The sequence below is a fragment of the Diceros bicornis genome, chromosome 3, assembly GCF_020826845.1.
Source record: "Diceros bicornis minor isolate mBicDic1 chromosome 3, mDicBic1.mat.cur, whole genome shotgun sequence".
NCBI lineage: Eukaryota > Metazoa > Chordata > Mammalia > Perissodactyla > Rhinocerotidae > Diceros > Diceros bicornis.
The window spans coordinates 44,702,352-44,714,585 of record NC_080742.1 but is presented as its reverse complement, the minus strand read 5'-3'; the positions used below and the strand labels follow the sequence as shown (position 1 = coordinate 44,714,585).

The 12,234-nt window shown below is 35.8% G+C and overlaps 1 protein-coding gene across 6 annotated transcripts in view; it reads right to left on the bottom strand.

Moving 5' to 3' along the window:
• Positions 1-12,234, bottom strand: part of HDAC9 (histone deacetylase 9) — an 809,523-nt gene that overhangs the window by 316,387 nt on the left and 480,902 nt on the right. For 5 of the 6 annotated variants that reach the window (XM_058526743.1, XM_058526767.1, XM_058526751.1 and 2 more), the window contains one exon: positions 469-3,089. In XM_058526743.1, the coding sequence (XP_058382726.1) occupies positions 2,775-3,089 (315 nt within the window). In that variant the 3' untranslated portion in view covers positions 469-2,774. Of the gene's footprint in view, positions 1-468; positions 3,090-12,234 lie in introns of those variants that run through there. The other variant, XM_058526733.1, reaches the window with a different exon arrangement.

The window sequence follows — 12,234 nt, the reverse complement described above, 5'->3', positions numbered from 1 at the left end:
TCACTTTATACTTGTAGGTCAGGCTCTCACTGTAATAGATATAACTATTATGATACATGGAAATTATTCATTTTAATGTTTATTGAGTGCTTGTTATAGTCAAGGGATTATATTGTTTTTAAAAATAATTTTTAAATAGAACTGACATCTATTTATATAAAACTTTATATTTAAAAGTTGACATCAGAAATGATAACGTATCATGAAAAAGGCCACACTGGGAAAACGAAAAATGCAACAAATTTTACATGTGTTTGTTATTTGATAATGGCTGATGTAAATAGTTTAAAATCATTATTGTTGGCATTATTATTTTTAATGGCATTGGAAGTAACTGCTCAAAATATCTTTGTTTTCTTCTTTCAACAAAGAATGGCAATATATTTTGGTATATGAGACCTAGTGAATGAGCTTCAAATTCGATTAAATATATCAAGTTTACACAAAGCCATATGTATGAAAGGGGATCTTTTAAAAAAACTTTATTTGAGAAAGGAAGGACTTATAACAGAAGGCAAGAAGGGAAACATACAAACAATATATTTACAACACAAAACAAGAGATCACCATCAAGGGTGTAAATTATAATAAATACAGTAGATTTTAAAAAGAGACATTTATCAATTAGTTCTAAGATTAAGTCCAGCTTTCCTTTTCACTGGTTCCAGGTAGTTTCTTGATTAAATTCAAAGATTATCAAATTCAAACAATTAACGTCCACCAACTGTACTGATGAAGCTCTCTCAAATGACATTATAAAAAATAGTTTTTTTTGTTTGTGATTACATATCTTTGAAGTAATATTATACAAAAGTCTGCTCAGCCACATGTTCCTCCCCAAATAAAATGTATTTTAAAAGATGCACTATCCCTTTTTTATGAGATTGAAAAAAGACTTTAAAGAAAATGAATATTTATGAGATGGAAAAAATATACAATTTTATCTTAGGAATGCCATATTTTTAATGCAAAACAACTGACAAAAAGTCATTTTAATCTGAAGGAATATACTAACCAAAATACGTCGGTAATAGGAAGTGTTGCCTATTATAGCTATTTGTCAAATTATCAGAAGGACTTTCATTATATGGAAAAGTTTTAAACTTTCTAACTTCTAGTTATGTTAATTTAATTTGAATGGAGACTTTTTAAAAAAGGATAATGTATCTTTAGCAGTAACCTTTTTAAGAAATATTTTAAATGTCACAGCAAAATGTAAACAACACGTGCCAATAACATACAGTTGTACAATGTCTACATTTAGCAAAACTGCTATATCTCCTTTGAAACAGGATACTATACCTTAAAATACCTCGGATTTAGAAATATAAATATTTTAATAGAAAAAAACCTCACAAAGATTCTAGGTCAATTTGGATTATCCATATTAAAGGGGTCTTAATACAATGAATCTTTAACTAGCTTAACAAAAGTAAACCCATAAAACAAGGTAAACATATCAAAAGGGAGTATGAAGGAAATGTTCCAGTGAAAAGCTTCCTTAACAATTTCCCTACTTGTGGTGTTATTTTCTTAGACAATAAATCAATTCATAGAGTGCCCTTTAAAAACAGAAAGAGTAAAACACTATCCTCCGTTTTTTTTTCCCTACATTCCTCAGTACATGAATCACTTGGACTTCCTGTTTCCACAAGGCATTTCCTGTTCAGTCTCATGGAATCAGTTTTCTGTAGGAGAACAGCAGGAACCTGACAAAGAACTGACTTAAATAAACAGAGTCTTCTGTTGCCTTCAAAGTTGTTTGTATTTCATAGCATCAAAGGACATAGTCCTTCTGAAGGTGCATTATGTACAAGTAGATTCTTTTGTTAAGCCTAACTTTCCTAATTTTTTATTTACCAAAATGGTATGGTATATGCCATGTCATTATGGAATTATACTCAACAGATCCTAGTGATAATGATTATAAAATATGATGCATTTTCTTCTTTTAAACATGATTTTGACTTCATATCAGATAATAGTCATACTGTTACTGTGTTTTCTACAATTGTAGATACAACACAGTATCTGATTGGACCATAATGCTGCTTATTACTTCTTGCCAACATTTGCATCTGCTGCATTTGATCTTTTTCAATAGACAGTGTCATCAAATAACACAAGATAAAAGTAAAATGAGCAGTGCTAGGTGAGACATATGTAATATTTAAAATAGTGCTGTACTTTGCATCTATATATGTAAAACCACCTCTATTCCTACTATTTTCAATTGCAATCTATATAACAACCTAGAACTACTGGCATGGTAACCAGAACATTTCACTTAAAAAAGAGAGAGGAAGGAAGGGGCAGACTATCTTTAACAGTGTTCAAGACTGTAATATGATACATTATATACAACAATGTGAAAATTGAATTCTACATATCAAAAAAAATCAAGACCTAATAGAATGTTTCATTGATCAGACTGGGAAACTATATCCAGCAGTCACTGATCTCAACAGATAAACTAAAAACAATAGTGAGTTCGTTTTCCTTAGAAGTAATTCATGTGTCAGGCTTTGGGATGAATTTAAAGCCTATTAATTACTTGAATACTCATGTAATATAATTTTAGTGTAACAGGTTTTCCTTACCAGTGGAGTTTCAGTGAAACCTTGACATCTAGATAGAGATCAGTATATAGAGAGATCTCTATATAGATATATCTGCATTAGTTAGACTCCTTAAACACTAAAATCAAATCATTCAGAGATATAAACGGATAGGAAATAATATCCATTTACCAAAACCTGCAATGCATTTCATATTCAGATAATGACTTTAATTACAAATCCTGGAGCTAAATCTTTGCCTATTACCTGTTGCATAAAAGCAGCCTGCTCCCCAGATTCCATTTCCTGGATCTGAGCATCTTCATCACTGTCCACTGGTTCCTCCTTGACCTTCACAGCCCCAACTTGTCCCAGTGTGTCATCCACACAAGCACTGCTGTCGCTCCTAGTGCTGTTGCCACTAGAGGGCGCTCTGTCTTCCTGCATCGCCTGGTCCCCCTGAAGCTCTTCCTCCGCTTCCTCGAGGTGACTGCCTGGTTGCTTCAGTTGTTCAATAGATTTCGAAAGCAGCTAGAAGAGAGTGTTCAGGGGTTCAAAATTCAGTAGTTCTTGGTGGTAACAGAGCAGCAAAATACACTTTGATTTCTAATGACTCTACTTCAATACACTCTGATTACTCATCTCTGAACATCAATTACAGAATGAATTCGTATGCAGCAAACTTCCTCAGTGATACTAAATCTGAAGCAGTCCCATCATTTCCATATTATATTGGTGTAGTAGGCAGGGAATAAGGTCTTTAAGTGTTTTGTTAAATGGGTTACTCTTTATCACACTTAGAAAATGGTAGGAAAAATGTAAATAATAAAATTTTTCCATGGAAACCATGAAACTTTCACAAAGGCAGGTTATACTGAGTCAATTTAATCCAAATAAACCTGGGAATATTTTTCTCAAAAGAGGAAAGGTAATGGAAATAATGGAAAGGTAATGAAAAACTTTCACAATCTCATTATTCAACAAATGTGAACCACTCTGCCACAAATGCTAATTAGTTCTTCTTATCTAATTTTCCTATATCTAAATGGTCAAATGATAAAACATCTCTTTATATATACTTGTAAAACATGGAAATATTGATTTTGAAATCCAGAACTTTAAACAGAGGCAGGATTTAAAACAAAATTTTTGACAGCACTTAAAATGTTTTATGAACATATCCATATGGAAATTGAATAATTGGAAAGAAATAAGGAATTATTTTCAATTTGAAAAGTATTATTTAGACCTTTTATTTGTTTTGTAAATTAAGTCACAATCTTCAGAAGTGTATAAATTAACTGCTCAATGATTAAAAAAGATAATTGACAACATACCTAACTTAAATAATAGCAAAATACCATAGTATAAAATCTCAATAAAGGGGAGAAAAATTCTCAAGATGATTTCCTCTCACATAGGCCTTCTGTTTTACTTGACAATGACCCCATTGACTGATCATCTGCACATCTTGGACTGTGTTTTCAAGGGTGGTTAGAGTTTTCTGCTGAGTCAGTGCCCATGTAAGCAATATGCCAATTATTGTAATGAGCAGCACACTGAGAATACCACCACTAAAAATGAACGGATACATGAATACAGATTTTTCTATGTAAAATTCAAGTTTATCTCCCACTCACACCTATGTTTTTATAACTAAATACCTGCTTTAAAATTAGAATACAAAAGTACTCAAACTTTGAAGAGCATGTTAACCTCTTTTGTCTTATAGACTTTCCTCCAGTCCACACAACCTCAAATGGCTCTGCACACACTGATGAAGCCCTTCCATTTCATAGTTGGTAGAAATATTGAGAGTTTTCATTCATTTGTTCAATAAATATTTATTGAGTCTAACTGTATTCAAGACACCATGCTAATCACTGGGAAAACAGCCATTGCCCTGCCATCATGGAGCTTATGGCTTAATGTGTTAGAAAGGCACCAAATACATAAACTTATTCTTATTTTCAATGATGGCAAGTGAAAAAGAAAGAAACACAGGGTGTTGTGAGCATACATACCAGTTGCCACAGGAGTGGAAGTGCAGATTGTTAAGGGTGGTTTCACAGCTATGTTTAGGCTGTGACATAAAAGATGAAGGATAGAAAGGAGTAATTAATTAGGCGTGTGTGAGGGTAGCAATAAAGGTAGAGAGCATTTCTGGCAGAAGGTACAGTGTGTGGACTGGAAAAGGAGACCAGTGCATCTGAGCAGCTGAAAGGCTAGTGGGGTTTGAGCACAGAAAGATGGCGGGAGAATGCTGGAAGATGATGTTGGAGAGAGTGGCATAGTTTATATTATATTTGGGTTAAGAATAATATTCTAGAGAAATAAAATACAACTTAGGATAAATCATATATAAGACCTAAACATCACCAATCCTAAGTTAGACATGATTGAGCTAAGAGAATATATACAAATCAAAATTCATATCAAAGTGAAGAAGGCAAATTGAAATATTAATTTCCTTTGTGCCTACAGCCTAACTTCTATTGTTCCTAGGCAATCAGCATAAGGAGAATATTCATTCCGTCATGCTTTAAATGTCTTAAAGTCCTTTTTAGGAAATTATTTGCAGGACTTTTATACCAATTCTGAATGCTAATCAGCTTTTCACGTCATCAGTCAGTCCTGCAACCATTACCTTCATCCTTCATCTCAGACGACACACAAGAGCAGGTTAGAGGATCTTGTAGGGAGAAAAGATTTATCTAAGAAAAGGTATTAGTCAGGTGATGGAGGCTGCAAGAGCCCCTCAGAGGGACTATGTGTAAGAAGATTGCTGCAATTCATCTTCTGATGGATGCTTGCTGACCTGTAGAAGCTCTCCCTCTTACTACCAAAGCTTAGCTGGCAAAGTTCATGAGGGCTAGCTCATCAGAGCTGGGGAGCCAAAGACAGCTGTGAGTCAAGCAGACACCTCCGAGAGGTGTTCAAAAGATCCTGCCTATAAGAGCCTCTGTGAGGACAAGAGAAAAAACCTATATGGGATGTGTGGCCATGGGACAGGAACTGAGGGCCATTCATGAAAGGTCAGCCAGAGAGCACATGACCAGTGTCCAGGCAATGCCACGTCAAGTCCCTGCTTACTGAGGGGTGACTCTGCATCTTATCCAGCTTCTTGATATTTGACTACAGAGAGTATTTAATAACCAAGAGGAAGCTATGAATACCACCTGCTAAGACTAAGTAAAAAGACATTTCTGTTGCTATTTTTCTCCTTCTCAGTCCCAGTTCCAGCATGGCCTCTCAGTGCCTTGACCGCCTAACCTCCAATGGCCTTGTCCTCCATCCACCTCAGCTCCCAATGTTGTGATCATACCCTAGCCCTGATCTTTATTGGTAACTGTACACGCTCCTAAATCTCAATTTCAAACATTATTCCTTTCTTCCAGCTCATTCTCAGAATATTCTGACCCCAATCATTCCTCAGCTCTGGAGGGTCCTCTAAGCTAAGGCGCCTACCACATTCTCACTGCCTATCACTCTTCCTCATTCCCTCACTTCTCTCCTTGCTGGACTAGGTTCCATTCTCCATCATTAAAAATCACTCCCTTACATTACCTTCAACTCTCATGCCCTATTCAATATGGGTTTTACTGGACAAATAAGACTTCTAACCTTGGTTAATACTAAATCTCTGCCAAACCCAAGCAGCTGAATAAGCTAGGAAACAAATAAACAAACAAATTACAATCATGCTGAGTGTTTCTCTTCAAATTCATGATCACAACCCTCAAATAGGCCCTCAGTGGTTCCGGCAATCCTCCTATGTTTCTCTAGTTAATTAATTCCCACTCTTTCAGTGACTATTTCAAACTAAATCCTCTCTCCTCAAGCCTCTCACATCCAGACCTTTTCCTCACTCCCTGCTGATACGTTTGCTTCTTATTTCACTGAGAAAATAGAAGCCTCAGAAGACAAACTCAACATCCTGCTACCAGCACATTTACCAAGCTGTTCCATTCACCCTTCCTCCTGTTTCTTTGAAAGCAATGTCTGCACTCCAGTCTCAGTCAATTCCTCCACTTATGCCCTGGATTCTATCCACTCCTGCAATTATCCACTCTGTCCTCCAACACACATTTCCCCTCTCTGCTGAAATACTCTCATTTGTACACTTTCAGTATTATCATCCATCTTAGATAAAACCTCCCATGACCCACCCCCACACACACACCATTATGTACCTCCCTTCACAGTTCTCTCTCTTCATTGTCTTCATTTCTCTTTTCCCATTCTCTCTAGAATTCATGCCAGCTAGGCTTTCATCCACACAATTTGGCTGAAATTATCTCTCTTATTAAAGTCAATAATGACTGCATAAATGATAAATCCAGTGGCAATTTAAATAGGATATTAATAGGTGTCAATGAGGGTGAAGCATTTTTAGAAAGGATACCACAACAAAATCACAGCATCTTTGAAAGTAAGAGACTGATATTACTAGTGTTGGTGCAGGCAAAGACCAAACTGTTTGTATATTAATTTACTGGAATATAATTTCCCCATAGATAGCAAGTACATCAAAGAAAATCTCTAATACTGACCAAACACGAAATGTACGGAATATATCACATGTATATTTTAACAGAAAACTTTCTGAAACGTGATCTGTTAATGTCTTTCTGAGGTCACTGAAGTATCCAGAAATCACATCATTTAGTCCATGAATCAAATTTGGTCAGTATTTACAACCTCACTGACATAAATACGTACATGAAACTGTGTATAACAATTTTCAGTGTGGAATAAAGAAACAATGCCATTTGTTCTAGTCAGTTCCTTTGGCTTCATGTACACTTCCGATGTACTAAAGGAAACACCAGGGAGCAAAATGCCAGAATGAATAATGCTGTGATACCCAGACAAGAAGGCCAAATGGCAAGATGGTCTTCTTCCAAGGGCAGAATTCCTTTAATGGCTTGTAAAACAAATGTTTCTTGACATAAAACAGTAACTTATGAATAGAGATCATATGGATATAAAATGTTGCAGTCGAAAATTTCTAACAACACGCTTCAAACACGTATTTTATAAAAAGAAGGAATTTCATGCCCAAGAGACGCTGAGTCATCTCCAAAAGAGAGTAAAAACCTAGAACTTTTTATACTCTTCCACTCTGCATTCTCCTCCTCTCAGAAACAGCTATATTCTGATGATAATTGAATACATAAACAATTCCAATGTCTCCCCAAGCTCCAAACTTGCATATTCAGCTGCTTCCTTAACATCTTCACTTAGATCTAGAATATCTAATAGGTATCATAAACTTTAAATACTTATTCCCATCCCAGTCAAATGACTTGCTCACCTAATTTTTCTCCTCTGAGTAGACAGCATTACCCAATTGCACAAGTCAAAAATCTAGAATTTATGCTTTTTTCTCTTTCACTCATCTTTTTAATAAATATCTGAAAATTTAATTAATGCTTAGTAACAATGCTTTGACACTTTTCTTCCTAGGTTATGAAGCAAATGCCAGTGTCTACCTGAACAATAACTACCACTTTTTCACCTTCTCCAGAATAAAGTATGCTCTCTGTGAAGTATCACAGAATACAAAAGAGAGAAATGGGATCTCCTGGAGCTGGTTTTGCAAAATATAAATGCATAGAAGGAGTTAACCTACACTTTTTATTTTATTTTAGGTATTTGACTAAAGCTGTTTTTGTTCAAACAGTCAAATTCGCTAGAGTGGAAAAATTAACAATTGACATCAGTAAGGGAAATCTACAAACAACAGTCAAAGAAAACCCTGCCTGCCAGGTTTGACTTATTTCAGATTTTTAAAATAAAAAGTTGCTTGGTGTTATTTGTAAGTTTCTGACTATTTACTAGGAAATTCAGTATTCAGATTACATAGTGTTCTATGTGTTTTTGAACTACAAACGTGACCATTACAAAGATGGTATGGACTAACCCTTTTCTAATTTGTACTGCTGCTGAGTGGCCCCAGATGCAGGGAAGACCTGTGTGCTTACTCTCAGTGGGGTAGCAGCGTCTCTCTTTGGTTGAACATCTGGAGGTGATCCCCCAGCAAAGTTGAGCTGTTGCCTTGCTGGCTAGAAAACACAAGACAAAACATCTGTGTGACAGATAAATGTACAAGCCTGTGTGAATCTCAGCTGAGGCCCCATCTGTAAAACACACCGTGTGTCATTCGTCTGACACCAGGTGAGTTACTTTGGTGGGGAACCCAGCTGAGATGAAGAAGATGATGGCTGTGCAACTTCTCGGTCCCCTTTCATCTGTGCTCTTACTCATCCGTCAGTGTGTCTCTGTATTCTCCATACTACTGTACAGCAATCGTACTGAACTCTAAGAATGCTGCAGGCAATCTATGCCCATTCTGCATTTGTAACCCATGCACTTATACACACTCACACAGATATTCTGTACGCCAGATAGCATGATAATTTATCTGAAATTCTAACACCTTCAAGTCTTACAAGTAAATTCTTCAATTCTTATTAATCCCTGCTAGGGTCATAATTATAGCAAGTCCATAATTTCAATGTTTTATATCCTATGTTTCATATATTCTATTGGCAAATTATGTATATATAAATATACATGTATATGTAGAATATAGACATATATTCTATTGACAAATGATGTAAAATTCATGAAATAATATTTAAAGGCTATGCAGCTAACCTTTACACAGTAGCACATTAAGTTCATCTCTGTGTAAGTTACACTGCTTGATACAAGTCTAGAAGTCAATTTAAGCATAAATGCTGCTGAATAAAATATCTTTAAATTCTATATTTTTAATTTTTCCCCACAGAAATCAGGAGTAAATCTGCTTCTGACAGGCATCTGATTTTTCTGAAATTGTCAACAAACCATTAAGCACAAGTGTTTGAAAGTGATTATTAAACTATGCAAAATGACCTTCAACCCAACTCATCACTTTTTTATTTTGCCTCAGATTTTAAGGCAAATTTTGCTTGAGGAATGGCAATAGCACAATTTAAAAAAATTTTTTTTTCTTTTAAATAAATGTAAAATTCTTCTTTTGGAAAATAAAACCTTTCCCTTAAGCTCCAAGGAAACTAGATTTAAAAATAATGATAAAATTCTGTTTCAATTCACAAATAGATTAGGTATGTACCAACTGTTCTCAAAAACAACATGCAGAGCTTGGAGGGCTTTCAAATTGAGAGGTCTACTTAGAGAAGAACTCCGCCTCAAGCCAAAATAGTCCATGTCATTTCGCTTCTGTGTATTTTAGGGAAACAACCAAAAGAACCAAAATTAAATAACAAGAGAGAAAGATTTTCTAAATATTGGTTCATTATTCCCATAAATTAAAAGTCTAAACTGAAAAAAATTCTTTCTTACCAATAATGAAGAGACATAAAATTAATCCAGGGACCAAGTAAATTCTTAATAAAAACTTGTTTATCATTATAACTCTCAATGATTGTCTAAATGACGCCTACAATTAAAATATCCTTTCTCTGGCTCTCAAAACATCCTAACATTTCAATAACTTAAATAAGTGTTCACTTCTGGAAAGGAGACAGACAATTTCCTCCTCCCAACTAGTTTGAGAAAGTTACCCACCCACTCTTTCATACATTCAATAATTTTATTGAGCACTTACTATATGCCAGGTCCTGAGAAGAAAGCGGTCAGTTAGGCGAGATCCAGGCTCTCAGAGGGGGAAACAGAAAATAAGCAACCGAAGAGTCGAACGTAACACGTTAGGGAATGATGGGGGAAGGGTGAGTGTCTGTGTCTAATTTGGTTGGGCAGGGAAGACCCCTCTGAAGAGGTGAGGTTTGAGCTGAGAGAGACTCCAAGACCAAGATCAAGTCACGAGAAGACCTGGAAGTTGAACATTCCATAGAGAACTGTGGCTAGCACAACTCCTGGAGATAGAATGAGATTCCCCACAGACCGAAGAGGAGGCCAACCTGGCTGAAGCTCAACGAGTAAGGGAAGGGAGTAGGAGATGAGGTCAGTGAGGGGGGCAAAAGCCAGATCACTACCGCCTTGTAGGCCACGTAAAGACGCTTGGATTTTATCCTACAAACAATGAGGAGCCACTGGGGAGCTTTACGCAAACCTTTGACGTGATTTGCTTTGCATTTGTAAATGATCGCTCTGGCTGCTACAGAAGATTGGATTTAGGTGGGGAAAAGTGGAGACAGGAAGATTGACCTTTCAGAACATAAAATCCTCAGCAAGAGAGTGTAACAAGAACTATTAGGGGCTCTTCTTAACTAGAACACAGATGAGCTATTTTTCCTTCTTTTATAGCACTGTGTAATTTTACGACCTTTTATATTACATAGTAAGATTTTTCCCAGATAATCTCCTTTCCAATCTTCAGTTGACAGCACACTTTCTTTTAAAGTTTTCTTTCTTTGCTCTTTAAGGGTAAAAGAGTAGAGGCACAGTGAGGAAAGTTATCCTTATTTTCTTTGCTAACCCTTGGTAATTTTGGACTGTGTCTCAGAATAGACAAGATCAATGATCTTCCCACCACTTGACTCATAAACATCTCCCTTTCTCCTCATTGATCAATCTCTTGCTTTGGTAAACTGGACAGCAGTGCCAGACCTATTTAAAATGGACAACCAAGAGTAAACTCTAGACATTAACTGCCACATGGAAATGTGGGCCCAGTATGGCCAGACTTTTCAATTTTTCAGACAATGCCAGATTTGTATTTGAAATCTTTCTATTTTTAAAGATTGACCAATAATTTGAACGCTTTTTAGGACACCAGCCAGGCCAAAGACAGCAATTCAATGGAATGGATCTAGTCCATAGACTGTCAGTTTGTGACCTCTGAAAATAATCCCTTATGTCCCTTCTTGCTTGAACATTCTATGGTTTAGATCATGTAGGGCTGATGTCTGCATGCTGTTAAAATACACCATCCTTCACATTTGTGATTTGTTTTACGTTCCCCACGTGGTCAAAAATTCAACTACTTTGCCAGGGGTTGGAGGTAGCAGTAGGAATTGACTACAAAGGAGCAGCGCAAGGGAATTTTGTAAGTTTAGGGAACTATTCTATATCTTGAATATGGCAGTTGTATGACGATATGCATTTGTCAAAACTCACTGAACTGTACAGCAAAAGGAAAAAATTTTACTGTGTGTAAGTTATACCTCAATAAAAAATTCAATAACTAACCATAATATTGTTCCAAAGAGAAAATAAGGTTTGCTTCATGAGGAATACAAAGACGCAAGAGAGAGCTGGAACAAAATTTAGAGATTTGGTTTACAACAAAAGTAGCTTGATGCAATATTGAGAGAAGTGGGAAATGTGTGTCTTGGAAATATTTTAGCACTTCCAGACAACCATTTTCATTAACAGAGTAAGGAAAATAGAACCATTAGTGCTGTATAAGAATATAAATACTGCATTAGATTTCAGTATTTCTTACCATGTTTACAAAGCACTTTCAGTATATCCTCTCACGTAATCCTCACTATAAACCTCTAAAATGTGCAAATTAGAAAATTACTGGACAAAGAGGTTCAAGACTTTGACCAAAGTTGCAAAACTAACAAATAATTGTGTAGGACATCAGGAACTTCTCTTGGAAAGGCTATCAAGCATTCTAGATTTTGCAATTCATATGAGCTTTGCATTATATAGAACTATCTTTGATTAGAATTATCTGTTTGCAGTTCTATGAGCC